Genomic DNA, 21,942 nt, shown 5'->3' with positions numbered 1-21,942 from the left:
CTTAATGAATATAAATATAATTTTAAATTAACAATATATACATTATTTAACTTTAATAACTTATATCAAATTGTTGATTAAATAATTTAAACTTTTAACTAATTTGTATTTTTTTAAATGAATTATTATAATAAAATAAAATAAATATTGAATACATTTAATTATATAATATTGTGTGAAAATGATATTATTTATCAATACATAACTAATATATAATATAAATATAATTAAATATATACTATCATATTATATATTTATAAGTTTTTATTTGTATTATAATTTAAAAATATATATATATATATATTACAAATGAAAATGAGTTCATGTAACATTTTTTTAATATATAATTAATATAAAAATTAAAAATCTTATAAAAAATTTAATCAGACATAAAAATGATTTTTTTGAATTTTGAAAAGATTCAAATATTAAGATACTAATGATGTATAATGCATTCTTATGAGGACAAAAACTATACAATATTAATCATTTATTTATTTATTAATAGTGCAATATCGTATAATGTCAATTTTATATACTTTTATATATCTCTAATTATTCTTTCAAATAAAAACCTTTATGACTACCCTTGCACCTCCTTTTGGTACAAGTACTAGTTGTATTCAGCTTTTCAAAATCATAAAATTAATATCTATAATGACCCGATCTCCTCGCATAAGGCAGCGACTAATAATTTTATCGAAGTTATATTACAATTTTTAAATACACAAAACTACCAATTTATTAACCTGTAAATATTTTAGAGGGTCTGATTTATGGTAGAGGGGATATCTACTCTCGTATACTGAAATGGTTGAAGAGAGAGGAGCCGCTGGCGAAAATTCTAGGATATTGAAGAGTTAGCGAATGCAATCGACTCTGAGGATAATTTTTTTCTACCAATTCGTATGATGCCGTTCAAATAATCACTGGACGTGATCGGCCATTAAGCGTCATCTCAAAATGGCACTAAACAGGGGTTTTATTAAACCCCATTTCATGACAGGCACGCCTTCCTCTATCCGGTTGCTCAGGTTTTTCCACCGTTACAATCCTGATCAAAATTATCTGAATGCAAGTCCTTCGCCAGAGCAGTTTGATTTCCACAATCATATTACGAGCCTCTGTACAAACAACAATAAAGTAAAAATAGCCCTTAGCCATGTCAAAAATATTTTAACAAGAGATTTCATTCCTGCATTCACAACCTGCAATCTAGTTCTTTCGTCCCTAACTCGTTTCAGGAAATACGAAGATGCATTAGAACTATATGACCTTATGCTCAAGAAAGGTGTTGTTCCCACAATTGTCACCTTCAATATAATCCTCAATTGTTATTTTGAGTTTGGCCAAACAGATAAAGCTTCACGATTATTTAGGAAGATAGAAAAGCTGGGCCAATTTCCTTCTGATGTGACTTTGGGCACGATGGTGAAAGGGCTTTGCAAGGCAGGGGAAGTTCGGGATGCTATGGAGTTTTTCCACATAAACATTCTTTTAAAAGGTTACAGTCCCAATGTAGTTATTTATAATACGTTGATGGATGGGCTCTGTAAGCAGGGGCCCAACGAATTTAAATCTGCAATGGGGCTTTATGGTCACATGGTTAAGACAGGAGTAGTTCCTACTTTTGTCACTTTCAATACCATTTTGAATTATTACTGTGAGTGTGGCCAGATTGAGTTTGCTTTTCAAATTTTAAGGCGAATGGATGAACTTGGTTGTGATCCCAGTATTGCCACTTTTAGCACGACAATCAAGGGGCTCTGCAAGCTGGACAGGGTGCAGGATGCTATGAAAATTTTCCGCAGAATGTTGAGGAGAGGCCACAGGGCTGATGTTGTTCTGTACAATACATTGATGGACGGACTGTGTAAAGCAAAAAATATGCAAATGGCAGCCAATTTGTATGAAGAAATGCTGGAGGAAGGTATTAATATTTACCTCTCAATAGTCTTAATTAGCAATTTATATACCAAACTTCAAATTAGTGCCTCTAACGGGTATCCCTTATGTTGTCTTTCCAGCTATATTAATCTTATGGATGAATAATGTACTAATCTCTTCGATTTCTGAAAAAACAACTGTATTTTATTTACTTTTCCTTAATATATGTTGCTTTTTGTTCATAACACGTAGCTATTGGCAAATTAGATCAGGAGATGTTTCGAAAATGAGAGCATGTGCAAATAATCTCAAAAACGTCTTATCATTGTTCAATGCAAATATGTATCTTATCCATAATGATTATAATTTAACAAAAAAGTCTGGTTTGCACCAGGTATTTATCCAGACATCTGGACATATACTACTCTGGTGGATGGGATGTGCAAGGATGGTCTGGTGAAGGAAGCTCAGATGCTTTTCAGTGATATGGAGGACCGAGGTTTTACTCCAAATGATATCACATACACTGCACTTATTGATGGATATTGCAAGGAAGGCAATGTGCCAGCAGCAAGGAAGCTTTTTGACAAAGTTTTAGAAAAAGGCTCTGCCCCTGGATTAATAATGTACAGTGCTCTGATTGGTGGTATGTGCAATGAAGGTAATGTTGACGAGGCCCTGAGATGCTTCCTTGAGATGCAGGATAAAGGTATCAATCGCGATGATATCTTGTATGGCACTTTGATGAAGGGATTGTTGAAACATGGCAGAGAAACTGAAGCTATGAAACTCTTGAATGAGATGGAACAGGGTCAAAATTTTAATGATATTGTTTGTTCTTCATAACTGCAAATCCTTATTACCTTAATCAGAACTTTCTTCAGGAGTGCGAGTGCCATTTGAACCTACATGTCAGCTACCAAGGACAGGCAATGATTTTTTTCAAGAATGGTCCATCAAGATTGTTGGTACGATGTCCATATCTTGGATGTGAGTAGTCAAATGCATCACATCCATTGGGAATTAAGCCCAGGTCTTTTGCGTGTAAGCACACCAATTTGTCTGGTACAAGTACAGCCTGACAGATGTTGAGAAAATTTTGATAATTCACTGGTTAGAGAGCATATAAAGGTCATTTCAGCATCCATTCAAGGTATCTTCTATGCCCTTCTTCTTGCAATATGTAAAAGTTTTCTCACTCTAACTTAGTTTTTTATCAACTTCGGCTGTTCATTTGTCATTCTGTTAGACTTTTGGAATCAATGTTCAATCCTTACTTTCCTGTGCTATTCTCTTTCTACCTCTTAGATATGTCTTGGTACATATCTCAGCTGTGCCTGTGCCCAATGACAACTTGAGTGATGGTGGAATGCAAATTCACTTTGTAGTTTTGAGTTTCTGTGACTCATATGCCATCACCAGACTGTCTTGCATCAACATTGCTCCTAACCCTTCCTTTGATGCATCAGTCGTTGCAAGAAATCACCCTTCTGGATCTGGCACTTTCAAAATGGGTGTTCAGGACAGTTTCTCCTTAAGGAAACCAAAAGCTTACCGCCATTTGCTAGACCGTTCAAATCACATTAGAAGGAAGTAATAGGATAAGTGATAAGTGAGAAATTAACAACAAATTTCTTGCAATACCTTGCTGACCTCATAAAACTTCTAAACTCTTGGAATTTCCTGGGTACATGCCATTTTGCTATCGCCTTGATCTTTGACGGGTCCACTACAATTCCATTCTTGGAAATTATGTGTCCTAAGTATTGAATCTCTTTTTGGAAGAAAGCACACTTGGATAATTTCCAAAATAGTTGATGTTCCCAAAGACACTATAATACAAAATGGAGGTGTTGAAGATGTTCCTCATTCTTTGAATATATCAATATATCGTCGAGGAACACAAGGACGAACTTTTCCAAATAGTCACGGAATACACTATTCATAAGATTCATGAATGCGGCTGGAGATTGGTTAGCCCAAATGAGAGAAGTGTAAACTTGTAATGACCATAATGAGTTCAGAATGCTGTCTTATGAATATCCTCATCCTTCAACCTCAGTTGGTGGCAACCTGATTGCAAATCTATTTTGGAGAAGACTGTGGCTCCACGCATCTGACCAAAGAGGTCATCTATGTGGGGTAGGTGATACTTATTCCTAATAGTCTCTTTGTTCAACATCCTGTAATCGATGGAAAGTCTAAGGATCCCATCTTTTTTCTTTAAAAAAATAATTGGTGCTCCCTAAGGTGAAACATTAGGTCTAATTAGGCCCTTGTCCAGTAATTCTTGTATTTGAGCTATTAATTCAACCAGCTCTACAGTAGTCATTCTGTAGGGCGCTTTACAGATGGGTTCAGCTTCGGGTACGAGATCTATGGAAAAATCGAACACTTGCTTCGGAGGTAAACTCGACGGTTCCTCAGGGAATATGTTTCTGAAGTCATGTAGACAGGGATACTTGTCTTCAAAAGACTCCTTAATTTCCTTTTTTTGTTGCTTTCAGCATTGAATATCAGGTAGTCATCATGATGAATAACTTATGCGGGTTCTTCAATTTCTTCCATTTTAATCACAAAGAGTTGATACCTCTTCTCACTACACCTTAATTTAGAGGCCTTCAATTGCCGCAACTTAACATTTCGTTTAATTCTCTGTGTACACATTGCATTGCCCCAATCGTCTAATCATTCAACTGTTTTGCTAAAACAATCCACTCTATCCCTATGTTGCCACAATCATTTCATGCCCAAGATAATATTTTATGACCCTAGTGGCGTAACATACAAATCTACTTCTATTGCAAATTCAGAAGTTCTACTCTAGCCTCAGACAAACATTGCTCTACCTGAGCTCTGGACTGGTTTGCGTACTCAACAGACTGCATTTTTCATAAATCTAGTCCTTTTTGGACCGACTAAGGATCTTAGGGTATACAAATTTTTCCGTAGGCCCCATATATATCAAGATGGATACAGAACCACTGTACAATGTATCTGTCACTTCCACTAGTGTTATCTAGAAATTCGCCTGGCTATTATCTACTGCAGTGTGAATTCTTTGTTGGATGACTGTTTGTTGATTAGGAAGAGGATTCCTCTGTATCTGATCACCCTGATTCCTGGTGGGGCATTGGTTGGCATAATGCTTGCCACCACAGGTAAAACATCCTCTTGGCGGCTCCTCCTTCTCCAATGTCTTTGGCAATGATTCGATACCCTTTTTGTTCCCCATAGGTCCTTTTTTTCTATTATGTCTGTCTTGTTTGTCTCCCTTATATTTCTTATCTCCTTTACGGAAGGTCTCCTTCTTATCTGATTTCTGCTTGTATGGTTGGGAAGTTTGTGAACATTTCCCTTCCCCACGACTCTTTTCTCTGGTAGAGTCATCCTTCTTTAACTTGAGTTTTGCCGCCCTACTTTCTCATAAGCCTTGGCTGTAGTGGCTGGGGTTAATCCACACTGGACACCTCTCTGAAGTCACGTAGACAGGGATACTTGTCTTCAAAAGACTCCTTAATTTCCTTTTTTTGTTGCTTTCAACATTGAATATCAGGTAGTCATCACGATGAATGACTTATGTGGGTTCTTCAGTTTGTTCCATTTTAATCACAAAGAGTTGATACCCCTTCTCACTACCCCTTAATTTAGAGGCCTTGAATTGCCACAACTTAACATTTTGTTTAATTCTCTGTATACACATTGCCCCGATCGTCTAATCATTCAACTGTTTTGCTAAAACAATCCACTCTAGCTCTATGTTGCCACAACCATTTCATGCCCAAGATAATATTATATGACCCTAGTGGCGTAACATACAAATCTACTTCTATTGCAAATTCAGAAGTTCTACTCTAGCCTCAGACAACCATTGCTCTACCCGAGCTCTGGACTGGTTTGTGTACTCAACAGACTGCATTTTTCATAAATCTAGTCCTTTTTGTACCGACCAAGGATCTTAGGGTATACAAATTTTTCTGTAGGCCCCATATATATCAAGATGGATACAGAATCATTGTACAATGTATCTGTCACTTCCACTAGTGTTATCTAGAAATTTGCCTGGCTATTATCTACTGCAGCGTGGATTCTTTATTGGATGACCGTTTGTTGATTAGGAAGAGGATTCCTCTGTATCTGATCACCCTGATTCCTGGTGGGGCATTGGTTGGCATAATGCTTGCCACCACAGGTAAAACGTCCTCTTGGCAGCTCCTTCTTCTCCAATGTCTTTGGCGATGATTCAATACCCATTTTGTTCCCCATAGGTCCTTTTTTTCTATTATGCCTGTCTTGTTTGTCTCCCTTATATTTCTTATCTCCTTTACGGAAGGTCTCCTTCTTATCTGATTTCTGCTTGTATGGTTGGGAAGTTTGTGACCATTTCCCTTTCACACAACTCTTTTCTCTGATAGAGTTGTCCTTCTTTAACTTGAGTTTTGCCGCCCTACTTTCTCATAAGCCTTTGCTGTAGTGGCTGGGGTTAATACACACTGGACACCCTATCCTATTGTTTAACCTCATAATGTATTTTCGGAGTTGGTAGGTCTCATTGTCTTGAAGCTCAGGAATGTACTGAAGTAACCTGTGAATTTTTTCTATATACCCGTGTACTGACATTTCTACCTGTTTAAGCTCTTGAGACTTGGACAATTTCTGCCTATAAAAGAGCTGAGACAACCATCTCTGCCTAAACAGTTCAACAAATTTTGACAATGTAACATTGGTCTGTTTGAGTTTCATTTCCATCTTCTTACTTTCCCACCATCCAACTGCTTTGTTTAACTGGTAGGAATCTCATACAGCCTTTTGAATTTCAGTGTAGTCCCTTATTTCTAAATGCTTTTCCATCCCAGTGAGGCAAACTTGAACAGCATCATCAGGTACTGACCCATCATACTGGGGGGGTTTGACCATTTTTGTGTCTTTGAATATTATTCCTATCTTTGAGTTGTTTTCTGAATTGTGTGCTTCACTATGGTAATACTCATCCCTTGCAAAATCTGAATGATATGACTGGTCAATTCTAGTTTTGGGTCTACTTTCTGACTCTTCTTGCTCGGTTTCCTCTACACTTTTCATGTTTTTCCTCCAAGTTACCAAGTCTAGCTTGGGTTTCTCTCATCATATCAGTAATTGATCTAATTTCCTTGAAGGTGAACTAGGTGGCCCATCTCTAAATTGTACCATTTTGAGGACTCTGTAGCAAAATGCATTTAAATTATTGTTGCGTGAGTTCAAGGACATACATGAATGATAAATACAAGGATAAGATATTTTCACACATCAAAATTAGTTTTATTTCTATTCATAATTCACTTATAAAATTCTTTTACAAAATCTCTTTACGAGATCAAACAAAATCATAATTACATATTTACAAGTTCCTGGGTGTCCTTCTATGTACTACCCTTACATTCTTCTTCGCCCTCACTTTCTGTGTGGGCTTCTCTTAACCTTAATTGTTAGAAGGTATAAGTCTATATTTCTAAGTCTATATCCAGGGCTCGGTACGCGTACAACAAAAGGTACTATTGGTATTGTTGGAGCAGGAGTTTGCACTACCTTGCATTCTTCCTTGGAGGGTGGAGTATATTCTGTGTCCACAATATGAGTTTCAAATTTTGGTTTTGATGACTGCTTTTGTTCAGCCAAAAGGACGGTTTGCACTTCAGTCCTAATTGCAGGAGTCCATGCCTTCCTCTGGCGTTTGATCCTGGTTATGGAGCTGCCATGGTTTCATTGTCTGATGGTGGTTTAATGTGGGAGTAATCAAAGTCTTTATACAATGCATTTGCTAGTTTGATAGTAAGAGGGTCTCGAACTCTTTTCCCTTTTGTTTGGATAATGATCGACATCCTAGAACAATCCACAATTGTGAAATCAGTTTTCGTTTTATTAAAGGTTTTGGCGAGCTCAGGTCCTGTGTTGAACCCAGTGCGCTGATACCATATGTAACAAGCTAAGAATTAACTATCGAAAAATGACTAGTTTCTTTTACATGCTTAAATGTTGAAACAAGTTCAGAAACGGAAGCTACTCTTAAGGCTTAAAAGTAGTTGCATTTTTTTTAACAAAAGAAAAGAAACTAGACAGAACAATATAGCACAAATTACAAATCAAGGTAATCCTTGCAAGAGTTTAAATACTGAAAGTAACTTCATTTTCCATTAAGATTTCCAACTACATGAACATTTATTTAGATACAAAGTAACAAGAAGTAAAAACTTACTTAGCAATAAGCCGTTGAGAGAAGAAGTTTGCCACGAGTGTCTTGCCTTTAACTTGGATGGGGGAAAAGTATCATTGGGGCGTTTAACCACCCAACCATGGATCACTGTTGATTCTACCTCCCGCACTGCCTTCTGAAGTGGGCCTGACCCTCCGCAAGGTATGAGGTTATCTAGGACAAGTCTTTCAGGAACTGGCATATGAATTCGTACAGCTTGGTCATACGGTCAGCTCCTGCTGCTCTGGTATGACTCCTGACTTGTGGAATTCTTAGGGCTATCTGGCACTGGACTAGTGCACCTTGGCCAAGGTTTTTCACTTCTGTGAATCAGCCTCCGCCCTATCCCGCTTGCACTTGGGTTCAAATGTGGTCTCTGTTGACTATGGGTGCAATGCATAGGGATTCACTCCTATGTCTACTGACTTTTAAGGTATAATATTTTAATTAGTTATCTGTATTAAGCACTACCTTGATTCTTCAAGATTAAAATTGACTTAAGCACGAGTGGTGTCAAAGTTACTGATTCATAAATAGGATATGCTTGAGGATTGACCTGCCTTCCAGGCTTAAAAGGATGCATGACGGAGTTGTAACAAAGGTTCAAGTTTATTACTTGTCAACTTCATGGATCCTCTATAGTTGGTATGCACAGGTTATTTGGTCTGTTTAACGTAGTTTTTAAATAACATTCGAGGAACAACAAATGAGGAGTCATGATTATAGAATTCTAAAATTCTTTAGTTAAGACAGAGACATTGGCACTGGCTTACTCTATCATTACACGGGATATTCCTGCACTCTTATAATTCATATTAATCGCAGTATGAAAAATCTGCAGCATCACTTGATACTCCGGCTCAGGTTAGGATGACTGGAATAAGAGAGCTGCCGAACTGTGTTTTCTACATCTGAATTGATGCAATCATGCTTAACGCGCAGAGACACAACTTATGTCCCTTGACCCAATGTAAAAATTTGCAAGCATAGAAGATAGTGTCTGGGCCGGTTCAGATATTCTATCAGCTTGTAGGACGAACTACTTTGGGTGCTGGGATGTCCGTTAAAAAAGACTGTTGCATATTTAAAACAAGATATGATTTGGAGGATATACCATAATTTCAAAAGTCCTATAGGCAAAAACATGTCAGAAAATGGTTCTTTTAACCAAGAAGATGATAGAGATGTCTCATAATGGATTAATGATAAGAGGAATGGTGGATTAGTGGACGCTATAAGCAAGACACATGTACATAGACTCGGTGGTAGGAAAAGTTTGATTCCCAAGTTGTCAAGTTATAAGAAACATTGAAGCTCTCAAGAAAAATCCAAGCTTCCTAACTACTACCGAAGGGAATAATAAGGTGGACAGGATAACCGAGTTGACCCATTAATTGAACAATTCTAGTTACTTACATCTCAGATGTTCTAAAATAATTTGACAATTGATAACACATTTAAGAATCGAAGTTGACACGACATTTCTTGAATAAGAAAGATACTTAAAGTCTAAAGAAATAGAATGTTAGGAAATATTTCACGTGCCTGGACTAAGAGCTGCTGAAACGGAGAGTATAAATGACTGCTATAGAGTGACGAACTGTCCCTCCGTGCTAGCTGTTCAATGTATACCAGTTACACAGGGGTGTCCATTGTATAATAATTATACCAGGTGAACCAATAAGAGGACAGTTGCAGAGATAAGAAAGATAGCTCAGAAACAAAACACCATGCAAAGCTTGTCACAAATGTTGTTTTTGCTTTGAGAAGTTCCCAGCATCTCTATCTTCTTTTCTTCATAAAGAAAGATTGGAACCGTCTCATAGCCTTAATCCCCTACTCTCAGCGTCACACTAACGTGGAAAGATCTTTGCCGTCCAATTCAGTGACAATGCACTACAAATTTGCCACTTCTTATCATGAGTAAATTACTAAATAAAAGAATTGCCATCTTTGAATGACAAGGTAGTCATGCAACATTGGCCATTAACACCATTTATAATTTGGAAGATAATCCATTATAAAGTAAGGTGACATCAATACTGAAATTCCCCACTAACAGGTTATAAAATAAACATTTAAATCTTTCAAACCTTGATGATTTGAAGGTGAAAACGATGAAGAGAGGGAATTAATATTTATTAATGTCCATCAATAGCAACGATTCATTAAGTTTAATTGTGGTATAACGTATAAGTACTCATTTATCATCACTAATCTATGGTCTTATGTACTTGTAGATAAGTTCATTTAATGGATGCGCAAAGATGTTTACTCCTATTACAATTTACATAAGGTGCCAGTTTTCAGAAACACCAAGATCGAGATTAAACAAAAAGGATAAGCAATTTAACATTAATGATATGAGTGTTGGAAATGATTGATTCGAACTAGGTGCAAGTTAGGTTTGGGAGAAGTTTAGATATCATTTTTTTAAAACCCCTAGCCAACTTGGTGACACTAATTTGTAACTAGACTGCCCTACCAGTATCGCGAAGACCTTGTCCTCCTATTCATATGAGTGTTGGAAATGATTGATTCTAACTAGGTGCAAGTTAGGTTCGGGAGAAGTTTAGATATCATTTTCTTAAAACCCCAAGCCAACTTGGTGACACTAGTTTGTAACTAGACTTCCCTACCAGTATCGCGAAGACCTTGTCCTCCTATTCATATCTCATTCCTCTTTACCAATGATACTCTTCCCCCCTTGCCTTGGGAATTCATGTTGATCTTGCAACCACTTGTCAAATGACAATAGTCAGTTTGTTATCATAATGTGGAGGATCTCTCATCATATTTAATGTAAAACAATAATTAAATCAATCATGCTTGATTATCATTACAACATTAACACTCCAAAATCATAAATTAATTTATACAAAACTCATTCAGGGCATAATTCATAAATCCATCGTTAACTTCAAATGAAACTGGAAACTACTTAGGGCAAGGTGATAGAAAGTAGATCAAGGCATATGGTGATCTTGTAGAAGACATGTGGTGATGTCTTAGTTTCATTTATGTGTGTAATAAGCAATGATCCTATGTTTGGTCAAGGAACTTCAAGTGTGTTTATAAGCCTAAGTTCACTTAGTCCAAAAGGATCATAAAATTGCATATTTTAAGTAAGGAGTCTTTTATATGTTTTTTATGTCATTATATCTTAATAAGGTTTGTAGAAAGACAAATGATCAAGTAAAAAGGTCTTAAGTGAAAAGTTGCTGATTAGCAATTTTTGTCAAAAAATGCAACTTTTCACCCAACGGTCGCAACCTTTCAAATTTCAGTTGTAACGTTGGGGATGATGTATTTAGGCATCTACACCTTGGAAACATTTAGAGGTGTGAAGTACAGTACAGACAAACCATTTTTAAGGAGAAATAAACAATTTTTTTGAGCATTTATTGTATGTACGGAATTGTACGGATTGGGTGACTGGATCTGATGTCATGATTGGGTAGAGTTCTGAATCCTGATTCCATAGCATTTGATTTTATTCATTTTTGTTAAGTTTGAAGGAAGATATCACTATTTATCTGAGACTGGTTCAACATACCCTGAAATTGAGGGTTTCAATGTATTTTGGGTCCTAACTTGAAACTCCATGGTTGGAATTCAATGGCCTCCTGGATTTTACAAGTTTAGGACATGTACTAATAGATTCCTAAGTTGTATAAATTTATTAGAAGATTTGAAGGTTCTATGATCAAGCCCTAGGTTGAATATCCTTATGTATACAACCAGTTTGGTGAGGGTTTGTAGGGTAAACGAAGAGATGGAAGCCTAGAACTTGGGGAATGATTGATTCACGTTGAGATAAGTAAGAGAAAATCTTGTAAGTCAGTTCTTGTGCCTAGGAACCCATTCTTGCTACTTGCTAGGTGTTCCAAGCCTCTTTTGGCCAATTAGGCCTGAGAAGCTTGTGTGAGTTCAGGGGTGTTGGAGTAGGTTAGAGAGTTGAAAATTGGAGGATGGGTAGAAGTCCCAAAAAGGTATTTGAAATTGTATGTTGTTTGCCAAGTTCTTTGAGAAAGTTCCAAGTTGTTGCCTTAAAACCCATAAAAGTACTACTAGGAGCAATTAGGCCTCTTAGTACATTTGATATTTGTGATAGTTGGGGAATCCAAACTATAGCGGAAACTTGGTCATTGTGTATCCCTTGAAGTGTTCCAAGCATTGGTTGAAGTCAGGGAGTTGGGTAGTGACCATTTCCAAGTTTGTGCCCCAAGATACAAGATTGGCTTTTAGAGCCATTTTGTGAAGTTTGTGGAGAAGTTTTAAGGAGTTGTTCTAGGAGTTTGTGGAAAGTTGAAGTGTGGTAAAAGGGAGTCTTAGAGACCCTTGAGAAGGTACAAGGTTGCCTTGAAGGATTGAGTGTTGGACTCATCCACACTTTTGTTGAAGACCTCTGCACCAAGTGGTGTTCGAGCCACTAATATCTAGTGGAAGGACAAAATGGCAGAGGAGGATTGTTCCCTTGAGGATCACTAACATAGAGTTGGCAAAAATTGTCAAAGAGCAGATGGCTGAGAGTAGAGCCATGCGAGAAGAAAATAAGACTATGAGAAGAGAGATTGAGAAGTTGAAAGAACAAGTATGCAAGGGAGACCAAGGAGAGTCTGAAGGAGAAGAAGAGGAGGAAGATGACTTGCCTTATGTGCCTAAAGATCAGAGGATGATTTGGCAGCCCTGTAGAGGGTAGGAAAGAAGGACAAGGGAGACTTACCCATGTTTGATGGGAAAATGGAGCCAGAAGCATGCATTGAATGGCTAGAAGCCCTTGAAAACTATTTTTAGTATGAGGAGATCCCTGCAAGTCAGAAGGTGAAGACAACAAAATCTAAAATGAAGGGACCAGCTTTGAGTTGGTGGAACTTCCTTCAAAATGGGAGGATGGAAGAGGAAAAATAGCCCATATCCACATGGAAAAGGATGATGGCAGAGATAATGAAACAATTTGTTCCTGATGACTATGAGGTAATGATTCACAAGAAATTGCAGAATCTTAAACAGAGGGACATGGATGTGAGTACCTATACGCAAGAGTTTTATACATTAACTCTCAGGGCTAAGGTATATGAAAATGAGAAGCCAAAACTTGCTAGGTACATAAATGGCCTCAAGTACAACATACAAGATGAACTGACTTTAGCATCAGTAGAATCAGTACACAAATGCTATCAACTTGCTCTTAAGATTGAAGACAAAATCAAGTGGAAGAATGATCAGAATAAAGGGAGAGGAACTAATTTCAGAGGCAGAGGAAGGTTCCAAGGAAGGGGGTTAGCACCAAGACCTCAAGGAGAGTCAATCCATCAAGAAAATGACAAAGAGTCAAGTTCTAGAGGAAGCTTTAGAGGAGGTAGAGGAAACAATAGGATAAGATCAAATGGAAGAGGCAATCATGTGTTCACTGGTAGATGTTTTTCTTGCAACCAAGTAGTCCATTAGTCCTTCAGATGTCCAAGCAAGAATGGAGCAAGCACAAGCCACCAAAGCAATGATAGGAGAGTACAACTTGCTCAAGAGGAGGACCGCCAAAGTGTGACCTCTTACCATTTAAGCATTTCCAGACCTGCTGAACCAGAGCAAGGAGAATGTATCATGTTCAATGGAACACTCTTGAAGATGCCATTGTAGAAGGAGCCTCCCCAAAGAAAAACCTTATTTAGGACACATTGCAAGGTAAATGACATGGTTTGTAAGGTTATTGTTGATTCTGGTTCAATAGAGGACTTAGCATCAATAGAGATGATTAATAAGCTTGGTTTGAAGAGATTTCCACGTCCAATCCCTTTCAAGGTGTCTTGGCTAAATAAGGACCAACAGACCACAGTAAATGAACAATGTTGGGTAGAATTCCAGATAGGGGAATACAAGGACAAGGTCTTGTGTGAAGTAACCAACATGGATGCATGCCATCTCCTTTTAGGGAGACCATGCCAATATGATGTTGATGCCCAACATGATGGGAAAAGGAATGTGTATATTCTAACTAAGGATGAGGTAAGTTATACCATGATACCCTTGCCTGAGGGTGAAGGGGGAAGAGCCTTGAGTAATAGTGTGATCCTAGTTGGGGAGAAAGAATTCTTGAAAACCCTAAAGGAGGAGAATATCCCATGTTTTCCCATAATTGTGAAACCAAAAACAATAGCAAAGCCAGTTAGGAGAGTAGGTCCAAAAGAAGTTGCAGACTTGTTAGACCAGTACAAAGGAATAATTGCCAATGAAAGGACATACACCTTACCACCTATGAGGGAGATTAGTCACTGTATTGACCTCATCCTTGGTTCCACATTGCCTAATAAGGCTGCCTATAAATTGACACTAGAGCAAAATGCAGAAGTGGCAAGGCAAATATAAGGTCTATTAGAGAAGGGTTTTGTAAGGAAAAGTATCAGCCCTTGTGCTGTTCTAGCAATACTTGCTCCCAAGAAGGAAGGTACATTGAGATTATGCACTGACTCCAGAGCAATCAACATGATAACTATTAGATATAGGTTCCCAATGCTTAGAATGGAAGATCTTATGGATTGTTTTGGGAGTGCAAAGTATTTTTCTAAAATTGACTTGAAGAGTGGCTAACACCAGATAAGGATCAGAGAGGGGGATGAATGGAAGACTGCCTTCAAAACCGATGAAGGATTGTTTGAATGGGATGTGATGTCTTTTGGCCTATCAAATGCTCCAAGCACCTTTATGAGGTTAATGAATGAGGTCCTCAAACCCTTCATAAATATTTTTATTGTTGTTTACTTGGACGATATCTTAATTTTATTTAAGATGAAGAAGAACATTTAATTCATCTTGATATGGTATTGAAGAGATTACATGAGGAACAGTTGAAGATCAATCTGGACAAGTGTGTGTTCTTACTAGAGGAGCTTGTATTTCTTGGTTTTGTCATCTCCAAGGGTAACCTAAAGATGGATCCCTCAAAAGTAGAAACCATACTGAATTGGCCTACTCCAAAATCAGCTAGTGAGGTAAAAAGCTTCCATGGCCTTGCTAGTTTCTATAGAAAATTTGTTAAAAATTTCAGTGGGATAAGTGCACCTATGATTGATACTGTCAAGGGAGGAAGAAAATGTCAATTTAAATGGACTAAGGATGCAGACCAATCATTTGAATACTTGAAGACAAGGGTAGCACAACAACCTATACTAGTCTTACTTGATTTCAACAAGGTCTTCACTATAGAGTGTGATGCTAGCAAGAGGGCAATTGGTGGTGTCTTCAGTCAAGAGGGCAGGCCTGTGGCCCTTTTCAGTGAAAAACTTAATGAAGCAAAACAAAAATACTCCACCTATGATCTAGAGATGTATACAATGGTTCAATCCCTTAGGAAATGGAGGCATTATTTACTACCTAAGGAATTTATTATTTACACTGACAATCAAGCATTGAGTTTTCTGAATAGGCAAGAGAAGTTGAACCATAGGCACATAAAATGGATGGAGTACTTGCAGTCATACACCTTCTCAATCAAACACAAGAAAGGGGTGGCTAACAAAGTTGCTGATGCTTTAAGTAGGAGGAACCTAGCCATTCAAGAAGTACAGTTGGAAAGTGTTGGTATACCTGCTGTAAAAGACATGTTCCTCCATGATGAGGATTTTAAAGAAGCCTACCAAGTTTTGTGTGGAATTGGGGGATAGGTATCACTCTGATTTTGCAGATTACATCATCCAAGAAGGTCTCTTGTTCAAAGGGAGTCAATTGTGTATACCTCAGTGCTCTATGAAGGAAAACATAATTAGGGAAAAACATTGTGGGAGTCTAGCTGGCCACTTTGGCCTTGACAAAAACTTGGAGTTAGTAAGGAGATTCTCCTTTTGGCTTGGAATGCAGATTGACATCAGAAAGTTTGTGGAGACATGCTTGATCTGTCAGAGGGCTAAAGGAGCAAGTTCAAATCAGGGGTTATACACACCGTTACCTATACCTACATAACCTTGGGATTCAGTTAGCATGGACTTTGTCTTAGGTCTTCCTAGGACCAAATCTGGATATGATAGTATATATATTGTTGTAGATAGATTCTCCAAGATGACACACTTTCTGCTTTGTAAGACAACACATGATGCTTCCAGCATTGCAGGCCTATTCTTCGAAGAGACAGTAAGACTTCACGGGCTACCTCTAACCATTGTTTGAGATAGGGACCCTAAGTTTGTAGGGCATTTTTGGCGTACCCTGTGGAAGAGATTAGGAACTAACCTTGCTATGTCATCTGCCTATCACCCACAATTTGATGGGAAAACTGGGGTCATAAACAAATCCCTAGGTAACCTTCTTAGGTGTTTGACAAAAGAATATGGTGTTGTGTGGGATACTATCTTACCTCAAGCTGAATTCTCCTATAATGATTCTGTAAATAGAAGTACAGGCCTCAGCTCTTTCTAAATCATCTATGGTTCTCATCCAAGGGGTGTCTTTGAACTCAGATCTGTAGAGAACATTGGTCAGAGGAGTGCATTGGCAGATGATTTTGCTGAAGTGATGAAAGATATTCACCAACAAGTTAGAGAGAGATTGCAGCAAAGTTCTCAAAAATACAAGCAGGTAGCAGATATAAAGAGAAGAGAAATATATTTTAAGGTTGGGGACATGGTCATGGTCCACCCTAAGAAAGAAAGTGATGCAGAGCCCTCTGTATTTACCTCCAAGGAATCTTAGCTCAACTCAAGGGATTCACAATAGGCTGGTACACCCTCAAGGAACCAAGAACATCTCAAAGATTTCAATAGAGAACCTGACATTTAGGCAACTAAGACAACATCTTCATTCACACAATCAAATTTCTATGTTTGATTACATTATTCATAACCTTTAATCCTGAACTGTTCTTGCCAAACCCTTTGATGAAATTGTTCCAAATATACTAAAACATATCCAAAGCTGAGCCAAAAACAATAAATCCATTACAAGTTATAGTCTCTACATTTAGACCCATTTTCTCTGTCAAATTAGAAGTAAAACCAGTAACCCTGCCTAGGGCATCCAATAACTTCCTCAAAATGACTCCAAATGAGACCAAAACAATTTAAAATTGATCCTCTATGAATCTATTCTAATAATATGTAAGCCATTAATTCTTCCAATTCATAAATCGTTCTACAAGCGCAAATCATTGTCTGCAACTTCAACGTAGATCCTTAAAAACTAGTCTTTACTCAATTACACATAACTTACACAAATTTGAAAGAAAATGACTCAAACCAATTGGAAATGAAAGCTAGTTAACATATCTTTCCAATGAATATAAATAGAGTTCCTGTTTCATCCAAATGTGTCTGTACCAAACATTGCAATCCGGCTGTAGTTGGGCATCTTCAAATCTGAAAATAACCACTTTTACCAAAACTTGCACGACTTCTTCAAAACTTCATGAAATTGCTCCAAACCAAAAAGAGAGAGAAGATTAGTCATCCTATTATTCAAATGTACATGATATACATGGGTTCTAGGCTGTAAATGGCCGTACAAGACTCGGAACCAACACAAAAACAGTTAACACCAATCAAAATGGCAAGTTCTTAAGAAACCAGTTGATTCAAAATGATCTCTTCTTCTTCTCATTCATTCATTTCTTCTATTTGGAATGACCAATACAATGCTTTTATAGTGGTTGTGGTGGTTTACAACTTCCCAACCACCTTTTAAATCAACCCATTACATTCTTTTAACCCTTTTGCATTTTTGACAACATTTTATGCACTTTATGCATTACAACTTTTATATAAACCCAACCTAGACCAAAATTATGACTCAAATGACTTTAGATGGATACAAATAGATCCATTCACCTATTAAATAAACATTTTGACATTATTGATCATATTAAGACCTCCCTTTACAATTTTGACAACTTATTACAAATGGCTTCTCTAGCCTTTACATCTTGACTCAAAAGACTCAAATATATCATAAATGGATCACATCAATTCAACATATGACTTAAGGACTCTAAACCTCCTTGTTCTCTTGAAATTTAGGTGCCTCTACACCAGAAAGACTACCTAGAGGAAAGTATACCAAACTGCATATGAAAAAGATTGGGCCATTCCAAATTCTCAAACAATGTGGTCCTAATGCATATAAGATTGATTTACCTCTTGATGTAGGCTTTTCACCAATATTTAATGTATCTGATATTTATGCATATAAGACTTCTAGTCCTATTGACATTGATGATGTAGGTTCTAATGACGTACTTCAAGATCTACCAAGACAAAACCCTCAAGTATAAAATGCATCTTAGAAAAGAGGATCAGCAAGAAGACTAGGAAGCATATCTATTATGATTATTTGATCAAATGGCAATGGGCTCCCTCAAAGTTTACAGATCGAAGCCCTTAACCTATTTTGGGACTATGCCTGCAAGGCGCTCAAGATCTCAAGATCACTGATTCCTAGCCACCCTATTTTGGGACAGATAGCCATTGCATGGATTTATACAAGTGTCTCCTTGGAAACATATTTGCCTTCCCTTCTCAGATTAAAATAGTAATAGGACTGAGAACATATATATATATATATATATATATATATATCATTCCTAGTAGAATTCAGATGTGATGAATTCTAGATGTCAATCGATATTGATTCATAGACAAGCTACAATATTATAGGTTGCTGTCACAAGTTATGTGCCAGCAATAAATATTATTCATTCCATATGTATATTTATTCCTTTCTAGGCTCTTCCTCTGATACATTATATATTCTCCTATTCAATGATGTATCTCCTCAAGTGCCGATATATCTTAAATAGCCTTTAAAAGGAGGTGTAGAGTCATTTCTCTTTGCAAGGATGTCTTTCTCCCTAAGGAGGTGTCTCTTCCTTTATTTTCAGTAATGGTGGTTTATTCTTTAATGTCAGTGACTGTAATTCTAATGTGAACAACGACTAACAACTATTATCTTAAATATGAGACAAATTGTGGCAGTTATGTGATTCCAATGTCTGGGTGCCTATCATGCTACCGTGTTGGGTAATTATATTAAACAGGCCCTTATAATACATGTTGTATGCTGCTGACTATCTCTCAGTCCATCCCATGCTTCTGTGGTTGCACTGTGGTCTTGAATGTACTCCTATCCTCTGTGAAGTCTATGTACACGTCCTCTTATCAGCCACCATGGCTAGTGTAGTATCAGCAGTCACTAATTGCATATGTTTTGTAAGATAGTCTTTTGATACTTATTGATGTCTTCGGATCTGCATATCGTAGCTTTAAATTTGTTCTCTATCAGTCTTTGACCATTATCGGCTTCCTATATGATTACCGACCACTCGTTACTGCATTCTTTATGCAAGACTTAAATCACCTATAAATATATGACAACAATATATATCAAAATCCTCAATATTTTAACTGTGAATGATACCCAGTGAACTTCGTCTATAACTATATTAATCTCTATAATTAGATTGCTGGCATGTTTTGTTCATTGGTTCTCTAACTTCATCCTGTTCTAAGTATTATGCTTAATTGCTGGCTACATTTTTTCATCTCATGTATGTATATATTATATTATTAGTTCTTATATTAGTATTTGTTATTTATGTATTTATTACTTTTCCATTCTGTTGTGATTTAATATTTAACTTCATTATTAGAGGGGGATATTACATAGAGCTTCAATTACAAGAATTTATCCTTTGGGAGCCCAGGCAACACGTCTTGCTCTTGATAGCCCAAATTCCCTTTAGAAGCTTGGTCAATATTAATTTTGATCCATCCACAACTTGCACTAGCTAACCAGTTGAATTAGCCCAATGAGGCCCGTTAGCATGCAAGATGCATGAACTCTTACCATAAAAACACTATTTGGAAATTATAGGTAATGCAACACATGCACACACAACCCCATGCAGAACACTTGTTGCATAAGCTTCCTAAGAGGTGAATGGTTTCAACATGAGTGATGTACAAGGGGAGTGGCATTTACATGGTTTCCACCTCTTTGGGTCTTTTATATAAGGTGATAGGGATAGTGCAAGGGTTTCAGGGCCTTTGCAGGCAGTTTTAAAACATTGGTGCATGAAGTGTGCACAAACACAACTTGCACCCTTTTTTGTAGTGCAGGCAATGGAGTGCTGGCCAATGAGTCATGGCAGTAGGGTTGAAAATGTGTGGGTAGTTTCATATTTTTGTATTTCATTTTAAATTATAAGCTCTGTGGAGTGAAGTTAAGAATCCATTCGTTGTTATTTTTGATAACTGAACTTTATTTTTGCTGAATAGTATTAGACAATTATGAATACTAACTCTGTTATTATTGATAAGGCAGAATTAGTTTCAGTTGTTATTCTTCATTCTTGTTAAAAAATAAAAAATAAAAAAACTTATTTGAGTGGTATTCCAATTCTAGAAATATGGAACAAATTGTACAAAATGCATCTTTCCCATTATGAATTCTAGTTGAATTCCAGGTGAACCAAACGGTTTCAGTCATATTCCAAAAACTATTTTCCGGATCTAAAACTTCCAGAATTGTCAAATACTGGAATTTGACAATTCTAACATTATTTAATTTCAACAACCAAAAGGACCCTAAATGAAATAGGGGAGAGAGAGGGATTGTTTTCATTTCAACAATTAGCAAGAGTGAAAAGGGCAAAGATTTAATTTCCAGCTACTAATAATTCCTTTTAATAATACATATTTAACACTACTTTCAAAATAAACATGCATTAATCTTTTTTGTAACTATTTTGTATTTCAAAACTTCTATAATCTAAATAGTGTGTTATTTCTGTAGTTAAATCAACATTCTATTTGATTTACTCTTGCTAAGACGAAGTTTTAAAACAATGCATTTACTTATTTTGTTTGGTCTAACACTTATTTCAAGATACTATATACAGCATTATCAGCACAGTATATAAAATGACATTATCCCCTGTATATTAATCTTCATGATATTTTATAATTGAAATGGTTTAATACTCTTAAAATATTTTATATATTTTTTACAATTAGCAAATCTTTACACATACATTTATTTATTTGAAACCTAAAATGTAACATATTAAGGAATGACCTACACATTTTGTGTTATGCAAGGAGAATATTGTATATACAAGTCAATGGAAGAATTTCTAATCTTATTTCCCTTTTATATTTTTGTAGGCACCAATAGTGAGGAGCAGCAGTAGTCTGAAGACAGACATCTACAAGTTACAGTGGAAATGGGTCAAGCACTTTCTAGGAAGGGATCACGACCTTGGATGGGCCACAAGCTCCCACAAGGGTTGTGTATGCCCAAGGAGGAGGCTGCAGTATTCTTCTCCCTTGCCTCCTAAAAAAGAAAAAAATTCTTTTTATAATTGTTATTTTTTTGTGTTTTTGTTTTTGTTTTCACATATTGCAAAAAACCAACTGCTCCAAGGTTTTACAGGTATAATTTTTGGTTATATAACTTGGCCTAGGCATTTGAATGCTGCAAAATTTAAAGTATCTTAGTGTGGATTCTTGTAACCTAATAACCTCCAGATCTAATCAAAATTTATTCATTTCCAGAGAATTAGCTTTGTGAGCAAAAGTAACCATTTGTTTAACTTACTAAGAATGGCTCTTACACTTTGGTGCAAGGAAAATTACCATTACCCAAACATGGTATCACACATTAGGTTTGAAGGCAAAAGGAGAGAGAGCCAAATTACAGACCCTGATGGAGCCAAATTTTTGCAAATTAGGGCCTTCATTTGAACACGCTTTTTTAATCCTTTCTTCATATAACTAGCATTATATTTCCATATTAGGACAGAGATTGAATAATCTTTGCACATAACCAGCCATGACCTACATCTG

The 21,942-nt window shown here is 36.7% G+C and overlaps 1 protein-coding gene across 2 annotated transcripts; it reads left to right on the top strand.

Moving 5' to 3' along the window:
• The first annotated feature begins 677 nt into the window (after positions 1–677).
• On the top strand, positions 678–21,655 carry LOC149562790 (uncharacterized). 2 transcript variants are annotated; one of them, XM_089826241.1, is made up of 3 exons: positions 678–1,930; positions 2,282–3,040; positions 21,272–21,655. In XM_089826241.1, the coding sequence occupies exons 1-2, from the start codon at positions 964–966 to the stop codon at positions 2,731–2,733; spliced, it is 1,419 nt and encodes a 472-aa protein (XP_089682367.1). In that variant the 5' UTR covers positions 678–963; the 3' UTR covers positions 2,734–3,040; positions 21,272–21,655. The 2 variants fall into 2 exon arrangements, with proteins under 2 accessions (XP_089682367.1, XP_089682366.1); XM_089826240.1 differs by having other exon boundaries at positions 21,262–21,655.
• The last annotated feature ends 287 nt before the right edge of the window (positions 21,656–21,942 follow it).

This window comes from Cupressus sempervirens, chromosome 4 (assembly GCF_028749045.1).
Source record: "Cupressus sempervirens isolate cs-2001-9-10 chromosome 4, ASM2874904v1, whole genome shotgun sequence".
Taxonomy (NCBI): Eukaryota; Viridiplantae; Streptophyta; class Pinopsida; order Cupressales; family Cupressaceae; genus Cupressus; species Cupressus sempervirens.
Note: the sequence above shows the minus strand (reverse complement) of the source record. Positions and strands in the feature narration are given on the sequence as shown.